Source organism: Gordionus sp. m RMFG-2023, chromosome 5, assembly GCF_954871325.1.
Source record: "Gordionus sp. m RMFG-2023 chromosome 5, tfGorSpeb1-WG-v2, whole genome shotgun sequence".
Taxonomy (NCBI): Eukaryota; Metazoa; Nematomorpha; class Gordioida; order Chordodea; family Parachordodidae; genus Gordionus; species Gordionus sp. m RMFG-2023.
The window spans coordinates 10655090-10675562 of record NC_088779.1 but is presented as its reverse complement, the minus strand read 5'-3'; the positions used below and the strand labels follow the sequence as shown (position 1 = coordinate 10675562).

Genomic DNA, 20473 nt, shown 5'->3' with positions numbered 1-20473 from the left:
CTACGCCACTTCTATGACATAGTATGCAATATGATAGAGTGTTTCAATTTAAATAATTAATGGCATATAAAATGATATTATAATATATTTGGCTATCACTATGTATAAAAACTTTATTTAACTTGTTAAAACTTTGCTAGATACATCATACCCCTGCGTAAAAGCATGCAATGTTAACGGTGCTATTTACATAACTGGAGATAGCGTTATTGATGGTACTCCCTATAATGATACAGGATTATGTTATAAAAATATCGTTATAACTTAGATGAAATGGAATAATATGTATTAATTTAATATATACCCACATTATACTAATTATGACAATCTACCTTAATATATATTATATCTACATACTATATATTTGATTTTAATTTGTAATTACTATTTAGCTTGTAATTACTTTTTAGCTTGTAGTAGTAATATCGCAAATTACCATTAGTCTATCAAATTTAATCAGCATAGTATAAATTTATTTATTTAGATCATAAATTGTATAATTTTTTTATAATACGCACAAATAATTGATTTCAATAAAAAATAAAGAATATCATACATACATGTGTATAAATATGTATTATCTAAAGAAAAATGATTATATATTAAGATTCTCTGCACATCCAATTCTTTAGGCGTAGACATGCTTGGATAGTAAGTTCATCTAGTGAGCAACGTTGATCAGTTATAGCATAACTCCCCTTAAAAATTTGACACTTAGAGTTGAACCCTCCACTTATAAAGAGTCCGGGTTTGGCTCCAAAAAAAAATACGAGGGTTCAGGGTCCGGGTTCACATTCCTGATTAGGGTAGAGGTAGATAAAAAAAACAATTTTATTATTTAGAAAAATTGTAAATTTCGAGTATTTCTTTTATTAATTTTAACAATTGAAGGTATATGTTTAAATAGTAAATAAATTAAACAAGTAATTGTTGGAAATTTTTTTTTAATCAAGAATTAAATTTTAACATAAAAATAAGATGTATACTTAAAGTTTCATATTGTTGCTAAGATTATAACCTCAAGAACCTAGATGAGGCTATGAACACCAAGAATTTAAATTACGTTTTTTAAAACATTTTATTAAGAAACAGCTTATTATTCATGCTTAGAAATTAATAATTTAAACAAAAATGAGTTTATTTATATAAGAAATAATTTAAATTACGTTTTTTAAAACTTTTTAAGAAATAGTATTCGAAATTAGAGATCTGCAAAAGTAGGACCGGCCTGAAAATCGGGTTCGGGCTGGGTCCGCCTAATATTTAAAAAATTTGGGCCGGGTCGGTATTTTAAATTTTTTTTATAAATATATCTAAATTTATCAATTTTATGTTGAATTTTTTATGAAATAAAAATTTTTGATTTTGTTTATAGAAACTAGACCCCATATAATATATATTGTTTATGAGTAATAATAAAAATTAATTTCTAATTTAAATAAATTAGGACCGGGCCGGTAAATATTTTTAAAAAATATTTCGGGCCGGGCCAGCAAAGTTTTTTTTAAAAAATTGGGCGGGCCGCTTAAAACATTTTAAAAAAATTCGGGCCTAGCCGGGCTTGAAAAATTAGGTCCGATGCAGATTATTATTCTAAATATCTTATTATTCATTAGAAATTAATAATTTTAACAAAATGAGTTTATTTATATAGGAGTGCCATTTATTTTTGAAAAAATATTTATTTATTTTTTTGAAATCACAAAAACTAAAAAAAAACCACAGCCATCCCAATTTTAAATCTTTTTACAAATAGAAATAATATAAGCGAATAATAAAATATCAAATTCAAAGAAATACGGAAAATCGCAATATTATTTTAAAAATTCTTCAATATTTATTAAAAGATTTGTATAATAGTTACAAAATGACACATAATTTATTTTTAGCATCATTATTTTTTAAACTATCTCATCTAATAAAAAAGTGATTTTTGGCACTTTTGAATATATGAGGAACTTTTAGGAATAGGAGGCTAAAATTTTTGATTCGATGTCTTCTATTTTTATTTCACATAGAATTAATCAAATCATTTAAAATATTGGCAATGTTTATGGGTGATCGTGATTCGTTATATTTATATAATTTCTTTCTTTTTGAAAAAAATAATTTTACCATTTTTAGTTATACTTTTTTTAATTAAACATTACAATTACAAATGAATTTAATTTTGGTTTCTTTTTATTCATTTTATTTTCTTCTTACATTTTTAATTAAAATATACATATAAAGAATTAAAAACTAGGTAATTTCAAAATAAAAAATATAGTATAATTAATTTGATAGTAATAGGTTTAGCATTTTTTTTTCAAATTTAATGATTAATGAGTTATATTATGTAAAATAAAATAATTAATATTACAATAAAAAATGTCGCTTTAAATTGGAACTTGAAGATTTGGAAATTATATAATATTGAGCACATGTTACATTTGGTAACTATTGAATTAGTTCCTTCAATATACGTAAAATATTTATCATATTTGGGATAGTAATGTTAACTCATTTGATTTTGAATTTTCAGAATCAGATAATGATAATAATATCCATGCATATATATATCTATTAAATTAAAATATAAACAAAAATATTTAAATTAATTAACTATAAAAATGGTGTGTTAAAAAAAATGAAATGTGAAAAAGAAAAACAGTTGATTATAAAATATAAAACATTTTTCTTAAAAAATTTGGATCAATATTAAATTTTTCAAATAAATGAAATAAAAAATGTTTTTAAAATTGAACGAACTTTAAATTCGAACGCGTTCGTTATAAAAAAGGAACGCGTTCACGTTTAAAGTTGGTCAAATTTTTTCAAAAAAACGTACTTCGTTCACAAAACTAATTTTTATTTATTCTCCTCAGATACTATAAATATTTTGGCTATCTTAAAACTAGGGGTGTACCGATATCACTTTTTGGAGGCCGATCCGATATTCTCAATATTAAATTGATATCGGCCGATTACCGATCCGATATCATATCTAATTTTGTATTCTGTAAAGATACCAATAGTTTTAATTTGTAATATACTATTTATTAGTGTAACATCTATAATTTAATTATACCATAACTTATCTCATTTAAATATATTATAATGATCAGTTATAGTTTATATTCATTTCTATTGCAATTCTAAAAGTATATAAAATATTTTTATTGTTAAATCACTTTTATATAATAAGTAACAACATTAATCTATATACATAATAAGTAATAAACAAATATATTATGAAATTTAAATAAATATTTAAAATAATATTTAACATTAATATATCGAAGATTTCTTTTTAGATATACCAAAATTTCCAATTTATCAGAAATCAGCCTACGGCGATTGTAACTATCAATATCACCAGCTTCACTAAAAACATATTCTGAAGAGATTATCGCACACTATAAACAGAATGCGCAAAAAAATAACAATATGACACAATGTTTAATAATTAATTATTATTATTAAAAAAATTTCCGATTTTATTTATAAAAATAAATGATATTTATGTTAAAAAAGCCATTTTATATCGGATAGGATAATGTTGTAATTGTTAAACCAAATTACGAAGCCGAAAGATATTCAAATCTACTCAAGAAAAAAGAATTAAATTTCGAATGCAAATGATTTAAAGAAAGATGAATAAAAAAGAATGATTATTCAAATTAAAGAAAGTTCAAGATTTTTTTTCAGTTTGTTTGTAAAACATTATGTAAATGAATATTATAGAAAAGTATATATATTCGAAAATATTTGTATAATTATTATGATTATGATTTTACGAAATTATAATTTTTAATTTTAATTTTTGATTATTTTAATTTTTTTTAATTTAGTTGATTATATTTTTAACTTATTATTTAATAAAGATTTAGTATCATTTTAGTTCTAACTTTTCTGATTTGACCAATATTATAGAAAAATATATATAATCGAGGATATAAGTCTGATTTAGTATCATTTTAGTTCTAACGAGATTAGTCTGATTTAGTATCATTATATTCTAACCTTTCTTATTTGACAGACGATAATTTGATAAAAGAAATTGAATAAAGAATATTAGAAGTAGTAAAATATCATCAATTAGTATAAGCTCTCCCACTAATTTCGACGTTAACAAATAAAGTAACACAGTTTACTACAGATAATTTTATAATATTGGCCGATAACCGATATTTTATAATAGGTGAAATATCGACCCGATCCGATAAAAATATTGGTACATCCCTACTTAAAACATATAATTCCATAACTCATTATATTCTAACTCCGATATAGCATATTTTAATCTTGTTTTACAGAAAAATTTTTCATATTATTTTTAAAAAAAGATCTGATTTAAATCCAATTGATTTCATTTTAAATGGTGAATCTTTTATTATTCTTACAATAAGATTCATGATGAAAAATTTGTAAGCAATTAAGTCTTTACATATAATTTAAAATGAGTTATATTATATACTTATTAATGGAAATTTGATTGCAAGATAGGTGGTTATTACAAATAATTATTTTTAATTGTTACAAGATAAAGACACAAAATAAATAATCATTTAATTTGCCATTATAACAAGATTTATATTACAATAAGCATTTATAATTTAAATAAATAAAACTCTATAAACTCTGAAATAATATAAATATTTTTATAAATTACATATGAAACATAGACTATATATTTATATAAAGTATACAAATGACATATAAATTCTAAGTTCCAAGAAAATGAATTTGGTCTGAGATTATAGGTTGGTTGAAATATGGTGGAATGAACTAGAAAAAAACATATCTAATCACAGCTATAAAAATCTTAAACAAAAAATTGTTATGAAACAACAAAATAATTGGATATTTATATACATAATATACTAATAAGCAAATATAATGTTAGGATGTTTATGATTAGGTAATTTTTATTAAATGCTTTGTGGCTTTAAGAGAAATATTATTAAATAAATGGATAATCAAGTTTTAATTCAACTACAATGTTCTGATAATATCTAACATTGTAAAAAAGAAGGGGGGAGGGGGGTTATAATTTTAAATTTATTTGATTTCAAGTATAAAGACATATAGTTATAATATCTGTTGTATGTAATTTGAATTTAATTAAAATACAATTTTTTCCAAATATTTACATGATTATAATTATAGAAAATATTAAATTATGATTAATGATTTCTCATATTTGTTCATATATGAGATTTTGTAAAATATGAATAAGTGGTGAAAAGGCTCTTTCATACCCTCGTTTGGTCAGATGAAGATAGTCATACATATCATGGTGATTAATCCGGCCATCTGATTGAACAAATCCAGGATCTAAATCAACAAATCGAACTAAAGAAGAAAATATCTTGTCTTTTGATTGGTCAATTGTAGGATCCAAATCAACCAATTTTGGAAAGTAAAGTTTACCTGCAAGGAGGGAATTAATGGATGCTATTTTAGACCTCTCAGGACATGGATACTGCCCTTTGGGAAATAAAGACTATAGGGGTTTAAATATATATAAGCTATTTAAAAAAAATAATTAATATTACTTTCTAAATAAATCAAAAGTAAGTTTATCTAACAATGAATTTATATTTAAAAAATCAAATAGATAATTAAAATGTTAAATAAATTCTATCATCATTTACCATGACAAGTATGTATGAATTGGGCAATTTAATTTGAATTTCTTTAATAATTTCAATAATGCCATCCACAATATCTTCAGTACTCTCAGTGTTGTTAGTTCCAATGAGCAAAATTACAGCCTATATAATTAAGATTTTATCATTTAAGTGTCTTATAAAACTTTTGGTTTATTATCTTCAAAATCTAGCTCACCATTTTTAATCCTCCATAAAACATTTTGTGTTTTGTCCCCACTTATTCCAAAATTAAGGGCATGCATTTGACTAAATTGATCCCATATCTAAGTTTTAAAAAAATTCTAGCAATGATGAAAATATAAAACATCTGTTTGAACTAGGTGCTCAATCAATGAATCTCCAATAAATAATATTTCACTTTCACTTTCTTTTGTCTCTCTAACATAGCGCTCGTGCTGTTTATGTATAAATTAAAATAAATAAAATTCACATTATTAAACCCGATCCATATAACTATTTATCCTAGATTCCCTATCTCCTGGTACTGGAAGTAATGTGTCTTTCATGATGATCTCGATTTGAAAAAAATAAAAAAACTTATCACATATATGGTGTTAAATAAACTCTAGATTTTATAAAAAAATGTAATTGACATTTGATAAAAATCATGTATCTAAAAATACATGCAGTTGTAAGATGTCAAATATGACATACTTGATGTCATTCATTTTTCACCCCTATGTTTAGTTTTATCTTTAATTATATTAAAAAAATATTATCATACTTCATATCTGTAGATTCACAAATAGCTTTCATGATTTTCATAGGCGAGGATTTTGCTAGCGGTGGGGGCATTATTAGATAAATTTTTTCCTTTATAAATTTTATTGGAGATTCTTAGGTCCATTATGGTAGGCCCTTGGGTTTATTAGATTTATACAAAAATAATTTTGGGTTTTCTTTTTTGAAATGATTAAATTCATGCTATCTTTCATATCTAAAAATATTTGACGTTGGAAAATGTCAAATTTGTGATATGCTTGATACAACTCATATTTCAAACCTATGTTTAATTTTATCCTTAATTATATAAAAAATTAATATCATCGTTCATATCTCTTGATTCAACCTCACATATAGCTTCTATTATTTACATAGGCGTATCCAGGATTTTTCTAGGGGAGCGGCCTAATAAATAAATTTTTCACCCATAAATTTTATTGAATATCCTCTGGTCCACTAATTGTAGGCCCTTGTGCATATTAGATTTCTACAAAAATAATTTAGGGTTTTCAATGAATTGTAGTGGTTATTTTAAATAGTTTTAACTTTTACTAATCTTTCAAAATTCTTCCTATATCATTAAGGTCTATTGTTTCCAGTTCCAACATTTTTAACATTCACCTCAAACCAAATATCTCTTCATTTTTCATTATCTAATAAATATAAAATAAATTAGAAAAATATATTTTAAATAAATATACTTAGTGTCACATAATAATCATAGTGTTGTTAAAAGTCCGATTTGAGTCGATTTTTCAAAATGACTCAATTAAGATTTCAACTATCATAGAGATTTGGCAAAAAGATGACCGCATTTCTACCGGCTATGTGCAAAATCCTTAGGCTTACATAAAGTTTTTAGCTAAAATCTACGCAGGCCGTTTTTTACAATCGACTTAAATCGAGCTTTTACTATCCCACACACACAGCGTCTACATGAGAGGGAGGGGTAGGAACAGTTTGCATCCTTTTTTTGAGGGGGTAGGGGGTAAGCTGCTTTAATGGGGGTAGGATAAATTTTTTTTGGGGGGTTATCTATTAAATTTTGAGAAGAAATAAGAAAAAGTTAATTGCTGTAAAAATTAATACTTTTATTATAGTATTATTATAATACAATTCATCGACCAAATCTATATATTGCAAACAATCTTACACATTGTTTTCCAAATAAACTATCCTTTTAAATATAATTTAAAAGGCTTAGATATTTCAGCAAGCTCATAATGCCATAATAATTAATTCATTGTAAATGGAGGTTTTAATTAAATTTATTTTCTAAAAAATAAATAATTTATATTCACAAAATATCGATAGTTGGTAGTAGAGATAGATTAATTTAATTTATCCTTTATAAATTATTTGAAAAGAGTATCAATAAATAAATAGGTGAAGGCGGCGGGGATTTTTTAGGGGGGTATGCAAAGGTTTTTGAAGGGGTTTTGCCTCCAGTGAAAATCCTGTCATGTAGACGCTGCCCACACACAAGCTATTCTTCAATACATTCACATCCATAGGCATATCAAAGATTTTCCTAAGGGGGGTGGGGATTAATAAATTGCTTATGGCTTCGCGCCAGTTTCCATTTTGGGCGGGTCTTCGGCCCGCTTTTGTCTAGTCTTTGAATGGGTTAACTTAGTCTATATATAGTTATAAAATATTTTTACAGGATAGGAGGTTAATTTTAATTTAAAAAATATCATTATTTAAAATATATGAAGGATAAGAGATTATAACAAAAAATAATTCTAGAACAAATAGGAAATATATATATTCATATAATAATATATATCACATATATATATTGATATAAAAACGTGTTAAAAATTTATAATGTTAGATCTAATTTTCTTTTAGAATTTGATAATTATGATAATTAACGATGAATACTTATAAGCGCTAATCCATTTAATCTATTTTGCGATATAGTATTCCGTAAATATGTTTTTAGCCTTCGTAAATCCTAGAAAGTTTTTCCATTAATACAAGTCATAATAGGGAGGCATGCTAAAATTTGAAATAATTTTGTAATGTTTGGAATAATAATGTGTGTTTACAAACATTAAGTGCACTTAGTGCATTCTCAGGGTTAATGTCCTTTCTTTTTAAGCTAACATCCCAATATTTAAATTCAAATTACTTCCAATTAAGTCGCTACCATATCTTGCAAATAACACGTATATAAATAGTGAATTTTATAATAATCTCATCCGAGATGTCAATGATGGATTAGAGGATAATTAAATTTGAAAGTTATTGAGCAACAGTCTATGATTCAATAAACGTTCTCTAATTCAAGTTAAAAATATATCCATAAGTGGTATAAAAATCGTAATTCTGTAATCCTCATCAACTGATTACATGGAAATATTATTCCTATGTACTTGTCTTGATTTCTTGGCATGTTGTTATCATATTATATGAATGCACCAAATTAAAAATATTGCTAAATTCGCAATCAGCATTCTTTCTTATTTGTAAAATAGCATGGTAAAGTTATAAAATTAATTATATACATATTTTTAAAATATAAGCAAATTTAACCAGATTGCTAATTTTGTACCTATGGATGTATTATCTATATGGTAGTATTATTGATAAATAAATTATTATAATAAAATATACAGCAGATCTTTCATCAATATTAACTTAAAAAAATATAATGTTAAAATACACTACGTATTGGGACTATCTGAATGATAGGATCATTTTTCTCTAGCATAATTACTATTGTTTCATCAGTAAGAGGCAAAGCTACTTACTCAAAAGTCCATCCCATGGGAAATAAGAGGAGAGGTAAAAAGCCGCCCAATAAAATAAAAACTTGATCATGGAAGAGTTATGTTGGCTATGATAATTTTACTATTTAGCATAGTGAGAATCTAGAAATAAACATATGATTTAATAAAATAAAAATTCCAGTACAACAAACAGTAATCAATAAAACTAGTATTTTAAACTTATTCAATATCCATCGTACCCACTTAAGATTTAAATTGATAAATAATAATTCTTTTATCTTATCTAGCACGTTGGTCATAGACCTGCCCAAAATGAGCGAACGTGAATTATATGGAGGATATGGCGATTTTTTTTTCAAGGATACCAACAAACCTTATAGGTCAGATGTATACTAATCAAAAGATTGAGGGAGAAAAGGAAACTATTTCATCCAAATACAAATAGGTATTTTTTATTTATTCAAGTTTTCTGTTTAGGTATTGCAAGATTTTATAATATTTTGTAATCAGTAAAAGACATATAATGTCGTAATAGATATCTTTACATTATATTATACTTTCACTTTGTAATTGGAAAAATTATTTATAAATATTCATTTGTTTCTTGTAGTTTACTTCTAATAATCAAATTTATATACCTTTATCTACATAATGGCGGACTTTTAATTAATTTTATTATTTAGGTATCCACCCAGACGAATTATATAAGATTATTTAAAAGAAATAAGTTCCCAATTATATATATACCAAACAGAAGGTCATATGTACCCGGTATTTTCTTTTTTGAATTGCAATATTTTTAAAATCCTAAATATTAGGTAAAGAAGCTGGCTAGATTTTAACATTTCGTTAATATTTAGAGATTTTTATATAAAATTCTGTCCATTGTTCCCCTGGTCTCCTCTATTATTTTATAATTCTTTTTCTATTTAATTAACAGAATCAGATTTATTAAATATTTTGTTAAATTTAAATTTATTATAGACAAACATTAAGTTAAAACAATTTGTTTTATAATTATATACAATGTATTTAGAGCATGGGCTACATAATGATGTTAAATAAATTAGAAAATAAAAAAACTATTGTTGCGTTATAACTATGATCATATTTAAAAGGTTATTCTGAAAAACTTCGCCGAAGCTATGGATAACATTTCAGATATATTGGATGTAGAAATCCTTTGAACTTTTTGAATTTGATATGAAAAAAACAATACTTAAAAAAAACCTATACTTTGGTATAATTTTGTAACGATGCTAGAGAGCGTGAATAAAACCAACAAAAAGTTCAATTATTATATGTTAAATAGAATGGTGAAAAAATAATCTCAAATTATTTAATTCTAATAAAGATTTTATGCAGGATCTCTTGAAATTCCTAGTTAAAGGTATAACGGATTTTTTATTGTCTCAAAAAGAATGTACCATAAATTTAGCTTAGATTTAGCAATGAAATATGGAATCATTTGATAGCCAATAATGATAACCTTGATATATCTCTAATATGAGACTACCTAGAAATGACTAAATAATGGAAGATTATGTAACCAAAAGTAAATTATTGATAGAAATTGGATACTACGATCCAATTGCCCTGTAACGGATTACTGATTTCAAGAACAGTTCAATTGTGTATACCATTTGGTTTGTCAAAAACATAATTATGACGAGTCTCAAAAAGATAGAGGATTAGTTATCTAAATGTGTAAAAGGAGAGGGGGTTGTATGACAATGTAGCAACATATTATACAAGAGCAATCACCCATGAGAAATTTTAGAGGGATAAGTAATGTATAATGTTGATATGAATAATTATAAGTTATGCGTAATGTTTATATAAATATATTATGGTTTTGTAAATTCGCATTCGTTATATATCTTATTTGTTGTGTGGGTGGTTTTTTTTATGTTAAAGTGTGAAGTCATTCATTTTTGGTAATGAATTATTTTTGATTTTAATATATTATTATTATTATTAAAAAGGATTTATGTAAAATTGTTATTTTTAGATAATAGAGATTATATATATATTTTTATAGTAGATATAAAAAGAAAAAAACGAAATAAAATTATTATAGTTGTTTTCTTATTCTTTTCCCTCCCAAAATTATTTGTCTCTTCAAACTTCACACAAAAGAGAAAAGTAAAAGAAAAAGTGATTAAAGGTAAAAAAAAACATTTAAATATATTTATACAAAGTAACTAAGAACACAAAAACAACCATCCAAATATAGTAATTTTATATTATTAATAAATGAAGTTATGTTATATGAATAATTAAAAATCAATCTCAAAATAGTATATTTTTTATGTATGTATCGGCGGACATTCTGTCCTGGGACTGCATATTCAATCTATATATGTACATGCAGAGTAACAACTTTATAAATTTTAGTGATAATCTATTGGTTTATATAGGATCATTAGTGTATAATGGTACACCTCTCAGGTCAGATTTGTCATTAGATTCAGGTGTTGGGGCTTTTTCGATCATAGTTTTGTCAATTATATTAGTGGGTATATTAGCCTCTTCGAAATCTTTCCTGAGCTCCTCGAGGAGCACATTGCTCAAGGTATACTTGAAAGTATGTTGAAATGGCTTGATAGGAGGTAGTGGATTGTCTAATAAGATAGGATTTTTAAAAAAAATTTTTTATAGTGTATTAATCAAACCTGTAAAAGCTTTTTGATTATCAGGTTTAATTGATAAATATATTTTTTTTTAAGTAGCACGGTACAAGTTTGAAATGATATATCTTACATAATAAAAGAATGCCAGACAAAAAAGACTAAAATTTATTTGAAAAAATAAAATTAATCTTATCAGAACAATATATTTAATAGGTTTATTGTAGTAAATATTTATTATTAATTGTGATATTTTCTGTACGGGGTAATACATTTAGTCGTACTATAAAATAAGAGCGAAAATTTTTTAAGCGAGTTTCAGGAGTTTTTCAATAAGTGCATGGCTTTGACCCTATTCTAATGGCTCCACATAGTAATATTAAATAAATAATTTAGTAAATGGGAGGATAGAAACTAACTTCTTAATTCTAAAACACATAATCTTTGGGTTTGACTGGAACGTTTAAATATTTGTGTCACACAAGTTCTAATATTCGTATATCTCGGCGCTAATACTTTGAATAATTTGTGTACTAAATCTTCATTTCCCTTAAAATATAAATTATACATTTTTGTTTAATAGATATTTTGATTCAAAATTTTTTTTTACATAGTTGTTATGTAATGCTGTTAATAACCATTACTTATAATAAATTAATAAGTAATGATTTCCTATTTATAGAAGTTTTAGAGCACTGGAGCATACGACTCTATTCATCGTTATACAAATCATGCCATTATATTAAAAATCTTGTTGAAATTGTGTTAATTCCACGTTTTATTATAGTTAGATAATTATATGACATATTTCATTGGTTATCATTTTATTTTTAATCATAATTTAAATTTTATTATATGATAAATTACATTTTTATTTTACAAAAAAGATCAATTACATTTTTTATATCTCTTTATATATCCTTTTTTTAAACAATAATTAAAAAAATATAATACAAATTGATGTATAAAAAAAATGTTAATATATAATTTTCACCGATTAAATTTAAATAAAAATTGATATATAAAAAAATAAATCAATTGCCAAAATAAATAATAAAATAACATCGATCAACATATTCAACAAATCTAAACGAAAAATTTATATTAAAAGTTTTCTGTGTAATTTACACTTATATATTTTACATTCTCATCTGTAAATTTTATATAGGTGTTTAATATAGAAATCATATAATGAACAAAATTAATATAATTTTTTTAAATTACTTTATTTCAAAATTTAATTGGAAATATTTTACTATTTTATAATAAAGCTAAAATTAGTGCAAACGATAGTTTTATCAAATTTTAAGGTTTAATTTTTAAAACAGAATTTATTCAAACATTTTACATTGTGTAAATTCAATATAAATTCTAAATATTATACAGATTGCTACTTTTTGTACCCTTAAAGGTAGGTATAAATTTGTATAGTAATTAGAGACATGAAATGGAACGTTCAATAAACAGAATTTGGAGAAACTATGGAACTACAATGGAGTAGAATGCTTCTATGAATGTCCCTAGAAGAGTTCGAAAAAAAATATGAAAATCTTAATTTATATTTTTTTGTTATATAATTATACATATTCATTTTAATTTCCAGTTTTATTCAGATAACAATATTAATATTACTAATTATTTAGAAATTATGTGATTTTAAAATATTTAAAAATAAAATTTTAAATATCAAAGGATAATTTGATAGTTAGTGTTAAGAGGTATTTTAAGGGATTATGTTAGACAGTGCCAAAGACTATCATTTTATTTTGAAATTTTTATTATTTCATCAGAAATTTTTATGCACAAGCCTGGTTTAATTTTGAAAAATCAAATAGACTTTATGCCCAAACTAGACGAGATTTTAATAAAAAATTAGGCTGGGTTTAAAGGGCTCTGGGAGGGGATATAAAAAAATTCCTATTGTTATAGTTGTCATGGGATGTTATAAGTTTAATTAGATCAAAAAAAAATTAGAGTAGCTTAAAATCTTTCTAGCCAGGTATTAGTATTCGATTTTAATCTTTTCACTAATTTCTAGCAAGCTATTTAATAAATGGCCAACCCTAGTTTTTTAATCAAAAACCATTATTTTAGCTTAGGTTTTTTTTATAAATAAGGCTTAACTTTGAAGATAATAGAAATCAATTAATTTATTCCAGATTGACATAAATTATGATTTTAAACCATTCCCCCATATAATAATTATTTGAATCTTAACTTAATATTTTAAAAAAAAATACTCTCTAATTTCATGACAAACTGTACCCTAAAAATATTATATATAAAATTTGTGCTAGAATATATTTGATATAATTTCGTTATACTCTTTATTAGGGCTGTGATAATATTTAATATCAGATCTGATATTTTGCATTAATATAGGATTCAGCCATTATTTTCAATCCAATTCTAAGTTTTGTTTTTGGTTATACTATGGTTGTATATATAATTGATCTTATATTTTAAATATGATTTATAATATAAAATTCAATTTATTTATGTTTTTTTTAAAAAATAAATATTATTTTAAAAAGTATAGTAATTAAAATTTTATTTGCAATAAGAAAATAATTATAGAATATATAACAAGTAAATTAAGCTAGTGTTATTATACAGCTACCTAAAAATTTTAGCAATAGATATCCAAAACTTACTGATGAACAAAATCTTCAAGCTTGGATAATTTACTTTTAGCTAAAATCTTGTATTTTGACTAAATTTTGATATCCATTTTTTAAAATAAGTGAAATCAAGGTGTAACATAGCATTCAGAACATTGCCAATATTATAAATGAGATAATTAACTTTGAATAAATAAAACAAAATATACTTAATAATTTTTTTGAATAGAAAATAATTTTGTGGCATTTATTCAAATATAGATGATAGTGTTGTTAAATGGCTCGTTTTGAGCCAATTTTTAAAAACAGCTAACTCAATACTTCACCCAGAAAAATATTACGCAAGCCTGAAGATTTTACTCATAGAAGGAACAAAGGTCTATACATATATTATCGAAATTTCGATGCTTAGGCAATATTTTTCTGGCTAAGAGTTAACCATTTTTAAAAACGACTCAAAACGAGCCATTTAACAACACTTATAAATGGTAAATAAATTCAATATAAATTTTGGATTGGTATTGTAGTAATATCAGAACAGAAAAAAAATTGAGGATTGGCACAGCCCTACTCTTTATTTTCCAAGTAGTTAATATAATTTACCAATAAAATAAATAACATGGATTTGATTAATTAGATTTATTCGCAGCAAAATTTTCCAAATAAGTTATAAAAAAATTAACAGATGCCAATTTTTGGTGCCACCAAAACCAAATGTAGTAACCAATACCAAAAAATATTATTATTATGCATGTTTTTCAGAAAATTAAGATATTATTAGCTTTTTTATAAATATTTATTTATAATTAATATATGAAATTGCTAAAAGCGAAATAAATTAAAAAAAATTACATAGTTTAGAAATATATAGCTCAAATTAGAGGTGGGCGCAGGCCGTGAAATTAGGGAGTGTGAATAAATTTTAAATTCCAAGGCGTGACTGGGTGTGACGGGCCTTCCCAAAATTTTCTCCAGGCGTGATCGGGTGTGAATATAAATTTCCCGTGAATCACGGAAATTTTAATTTTTTTAAATTATTTTTTTATAAATATAAATTAGCAATTTTATAATTATATCATATATTTTCTTATTTAATTTAGTTCTTTTTTTAAAAAGAATAATTTATGAAAGCTAAAAATTTCTGCATTTTATAAACAACATCCGGTATCATTTAGTTAGTTCTATTTTTTTTTATGTTTAGGTGTTTTTTGTTGCAAGACTTTATGCTAAATTTTGCTTAAACTTTTTACAGAAAAGTCAGTTATATTATTTATAAAGATCTTCAATCTTTAAATGCAACAGAAGGTGAAGGACAAGCTAGGCCAAGAGATAAATGTTGGTGTTACATATGGATAACAAAATAATGTAAATCGAAAAACTCTCATGAATACTATAGGTCCAAAAATATACCATGAAATAAAATTTAAGATTAAAAGCATGATCAATAATAATTACTTGTCCATAATCACTGATATTTGGATGGATGACTATAAAAATCTAAGTTTTTTAACCATTATAGGAGATATTATCATTATGGATTTTAAATTAAAAACATGAAAATATTGCTTGTCGTGAGTGGTCAGGTGTGGTCAAAATTTTTTAGTGGTAAGCGTGAATGGGTGTGATTTTATTGCCACCGTGAGCAGGTGGGACGTGAATAAAAAATTAGGCCATTGCCCACCTCTAGCTCAAATTTAGTTAAATTAATTCATGATTTAATGTAGGCTAAAAAAATAATCAAAATTATGAGAATCAACTGGTATTGGTTAAAATTGAATGTAGTGATATATACTGATACTGATCAATAAATGGCATTGGCATGTCTGAAATTAATATTGGTATAGAGGATCAAATATATTAAATAAAATTATGAGGTAAGAATATTGGATTCAGTTGAACTTCATATCAGCTGTAGGAAAAATATATATCATTTTGAGTTAAACAAATATAGAATTAAGATAATAGGAAAGTTGATAGATAAAAATTGTTAACATTAAGATGATAGGAAAACATTCATCTCTAGTCTAGAAAACATGTTAAAAGAATGAATAATTGTGTAATACCTTCAGCCACCAAGATGCCATTTCCATAGTAGGTTTATGCTTATCTCCTAAATCAATTGCATCTCTTATCAACTATATATGCAAAATAAATAATTATATTATATAAATGAGCTATAATTTACTCTTTCTGCATATCCCCTGCACTCCTCCCCCTTTATAAATGTAGTTTCTATACGCTCAAATCTAAATAAGTTAGCTACAAGGTGTTTTAATTGTTCAAGTCTGAGTTTAGTACCTCCCATATGTTCCAATGTGGCCATTGTCAATTTTGCATGTCTAGGTGAAACCTCATATAGCAATTTGGGGGGAAGAGGTTGATTTAGCTTTGATAACTTTAAAATATCATATTCACGCCAATACCATGGGAAAGGATGTCTTCTATATAATGAGTTATAGAGCCTCATGCTTTTCAAAATAAAAATAAGAGGATAGATGTTACCTTATAAGTAAATAATATATATTGTGCTAATCGTCATCTTCTATATTTGCTTTACTTTCCATTTTGTTAGCTCGAATTTGCACAGTGACGTAGGCATGCCCCCCCCCTTCCCATGAAAAATGAATAAAAAATTTATTTTTTTAATTTTTTTAAATTTTTTTAATTTTAATTTAATAAATTATTAATAAACGCTTGATTTTTATGTTTAAATTTATTATAAATAATAATAGATATACACATTTGATTATTTTTATATTTATAAAATAAATTTTATATTATTATTTTGCATTTTATAAAAGTTGTCTTGTTTGTCATATTCCATTTTATAAAAATATATATTTCTCATTTTCAATATAAATCATTAATTTATTCATACTTTCCATCTGTAATTACATTTTAGATTCCCTGCCTAATATCAAAACATTATTAATTGATTTAGCTACCTTGCCAATTAGTACCTGCAAAAATGAAAGGTCTTTTTCAACTTTAAAAAGGTTAAAAATCTATTTAAGAAACACAACCGGTGAAAAACGTTATAATGGAAATGGATTAGACCTATTGAATATTTATAAGGAGATTATTTTAGATAAAAATTTGATTCTAGATGAATTAGCAAAATCTCAGAGAAAAGTAGATCTCTCTTTTTAAATTCAAATCAAAAAATAGCAATAAAATTTTATTAGTTTTAATATATAATCAATTTTTTTTGTAAAAAAAGTAATATTTATAAGATAATATCCTCATATTTTTTTAAATACCATTATTTGCATAAGAATTACACATATTTTATATAATTGTAAAAAATTACTTTTTTTAAAATAGAGTCTTTATACATTATAATTTTTAATACTAAAATCTGTATTATATAAAATATCAAAATTTTGAAAATATTTTAATTAATAAAAATATATACATGATAAAATAAAGGAATGTGAATATAAAACAATTTTAACAAATCCAAAAATATAAGCAATTAAGTGTTCAAAAAAAATGAGAAGTTTGAAGGGCGACCTCCCCCCCCCCCCAAAAAAAAAAATTTTTTAAATCCCTCCCCATGATAAAATCCTGACTACGCCACTGAATTTGCAACTGATACAATTCTTCGAAGTTGCATATTAGAGAGTAACATCAAAAATATTTCTGTCGAAAAGAAAACAATATGTTAAAACCGTTTAAAAGGGAAGCGTTGGTGAAATATTTTTGCATCTGGTCATTCTTCTTAATAAGACTATTAATTTTCAGTTAAAAAAGAGAGTTCCAATTTGTTATAACCGATTTAATCAGATATCATTCCATTTTTTTAAAAAAAATATCTGTAGTTTGAAGACTGCCCATATTTATTTCTTAATTGAGGTCATGTTTAAGTTGATACATAATTTTACAAAGTGCAGACTTAATACCCTTTTATTGGTGGAAAAAATGTTTTATATTGGGCCTAGGCGGAGTTTGGCAGGAGAAAAAGAATCAAGATACAGATAAAGATTCTTTGTGAAAAAATGAATCTTAGATACAGATATTAGTATCTTTTTCTAAATACTAAAAAGATACAAGATAAAAGTTACTCGAATCTATTGCTTAATTAGATATCTTAAATATAAAAAATTATCATTACCAATTAAATTAGAATATTTTATAAAATACAATTTTAATAAATATAATATGTATAAATATTTCCATTAATTAATAAAACATTTAATGATGAGTTAACATAATTATCAGGCATTTTAATATTAGTATTAGCCCATTCTTAACATAGATCAAGAAGGGAGACTAGTATTTTTAATGGGAGTTGAAATATTAATTTTCAAAAGCGCATTTAAAATACATTCATTATTTTATGAGATAATCAAATTTTTAAAATAATTTATAATTAGACCTTTGCCGTTTTGGCGTATTTAACATTGTGCCAAAACTCTTTCAAAGAGCTGATGAAGGTATTCCAGTATTATATTTTAAAAAAATTTCCTTTAATGAAGGATAATAATTTAGCATTTATAATGTATTTCGACTTTCTTTAATATATTTTAAAACCTCCAAATTTATTTTATTTGTTTGAACACAGCGACATTTGTTTTACTAAAAGAAAAATAATAATCATTTACCTTATTAGATTTTTTATTGTGTTATAATTTTAGCTTGATTATATACACAGGTACTACATTTAGGGCTTCTTTTAATAATTTTTTTTATCATCCGACTTAATCCTTAAGTTCTTAAAATTTGGATGTGATTTGATGCCAAGAAACGCCTCATTATATTTAAATCATATGAAAATATTTTCTTAAAATCTTTTGCCCATACTATCTTGGGCAGCTTTTAATAAAGATAGTCAATATTGTAAACTTGAATTTTTAAGATAACTTATGTTTAACTCCACATAAATAATATACTTTAATATATTTAATAAAATTTGTTTTTAACCCTTTATCTTTTTTTTGTTTATACAGGTTCTACATCTAGCCTGTACATTGTTTTTTTAACATTTATTTAAAATAAATTTCCATATAAAATTTTAAAATTGGGATATGATTCAGGGGAACTTATTTCTATAACTTATATTTCACTACTTTCTTCTTCACTATCATGAGTGTTAATCATTCTACAAATTAAAAATATTAAATAAAATTGGTAATGTTACTCTATCGAATCTATTAACTCGTTTTGGTGTTGATATTTTTTATCTATGTACTTATTATGAGTGGTAAATTTTTCACCCAATTTTGGCTGTCAATATATAAAAATATGGCGGAAAAAAAAAAGAAAATGAATACTAGATTCTCGAAGAAAATATAATATATACTGTGAGATGTAAAATTTTAAATGAATATTAAATAGAATCTGTATCTATATTTTTTGTCAAGAAAATGAAAATGAAATAGATACAAGATTCTTTTTTAAATAAAGAATCTTAGTTACAGATACTATAATCTTATTAGAAATGCCAAAAAGATACGGAGTAAAAGATAGAAAAGGATCTTGTATCATAGATACAAGTATTCGCGGTATGCCCAACTCTGGGCCTAGGGCAGATTAAATCATATTAACCTGAAAAAATATGTGCAATTGACATAATATTCTTTATAAAGTAAATTATGATTTTCGAGAATAAGAATATAAATTAACCCTTGATTGATTCAATATTGATTATATTAACAATCTTGACTGAAAATTTAAAATAAAAATGAAGAAATTTAATGGTTGATCTGAATTAAAAAGTTGCTAAATTATATCTAAAATTTAAAAAATAAATAGAAGCTAAACTTATTTTTTAAATACGACATAATGTCAACTAGTGACCTGAATCGGGAAAATCAAGCCAAATTTTTATAAAAAATAGGCGCCCTATCCCAATCAATTTATTTTATATGTCCCGAACCAGAAATAAAAATTATTTATCCGCGACCCACTTTTTTTAGATATAGAAATTATATATTTTTCTAAGTTTTGCTATTAAACAAAATCGAGTTGACTATCATACACATAAAATATTGGCTACTTGTTCCTGAAAAAATTTTAAAATATATTAATATTATTTTAAACTCTAAAGCCGTCAACGGTCCTATTTTTTTTATAAATTTTAGGCCCAAACTTAGAGTTTACAA

At 24.4% G+C, this 20473-nt stretch overlaps 2 protein-coding genes across 5 annotated transcripts in view; both read right to left on the bottom strand.

Annotated features, from left to right (window-relative positions):
* Window positions 1–4587: 4587 nt before the first annotated feature.
* On the bottom strand, window positions 4588–6192 carry LOC135929530 (platelet-activating factor acetylhydrolase IB subunit alpha2-like). Of its 2 annotated transcripts, none has more exons than XM_065466145.1 (5): window positions 6098–6192; window positions 5963–6052; window positions 5801–5920; window positions 5640–5759; window positions 4588–5488 (listed from the first exon to the last, which is right to left on the bottom strand). In XM_065466145.1, the coding sequence occupies exons 1-5, from the start codon at window positions 6161–6163 to the stop codon at window positions 5180–5182; spliced, it is 705 nt and encodes a 234-aa protein (XP_065322217.1). In that variant the 5' UTR covers window positions 6164–6192; the 3' UTR covers window positions 4588–5179. The 2 variants fall into 2 exon arrangements, with proteins under 2 accessions (XP_065322217.1, XP_065322218.1); XM_065466146.1 differs by having other exon boundaries at window positions 5290–5472.
* Window positions 6193–9063: 2871 nt separating this feature from the next.
* The window catches only part of LOC135929693 (large ribosomal subunit protein bL17m-like), a 43828-nt gene continuing 32418 nt past the window's right edge, over window positions 9064–20473 (bottom strand). For 2 of the 3 annotated variants that reach the window (XM_065466396.1, XM_065466395.1), the window contains exons 3-6: window positions 16555–16837; window positions 16433–16504; window positions 12168–12297; window positions 11284–11742 (exon numbers count right to left, since the gene is read on the bottom strand). In XM_065466396.1, coding sequence (XP_065322468.1) covers window positions 11531–11742; window positions 12168–12297; window positions 16433–16504; window positions 16555–16837 — 697 coding nt within the window. In that variant the 3' untranslated portion in view covers window positions 11284–11530. Of the gene's footprint in view, window positions 9260–11283; window positions 11743–12167; window positions 12298–16432; window positions 16505–16554; window positions 16838–20473 lie in introns of those variants that run through there. The other variant, XM_065466397.1, reaches the window with a different exon arrangement.

Excerpts from the sequence above, each read along its gene's own strand:
- LOC135929530 (XM_065466145.1), bottom strand. The coding sequence starts at position 6,163 with ATGAAAGACACATTACTTCCAGTACCAGGAGATAGGGAATCTAGGATA. Across the intron at positions 5,921-5,962 it reads AGCACCTAGTTCAAACAGAT|ATATGGGATCAATTTAGTCA; the intron begins GTTTTATATTTT and ends TTTAAAACTTAG. Across the intron at positions 5,760-5,800 it reads TTGAAGATAATAAACCAAAA|GCTGTAATTTTGCTCATTGG; the intron begins GTTTTATAAGAC and ends TTAATTATATAG.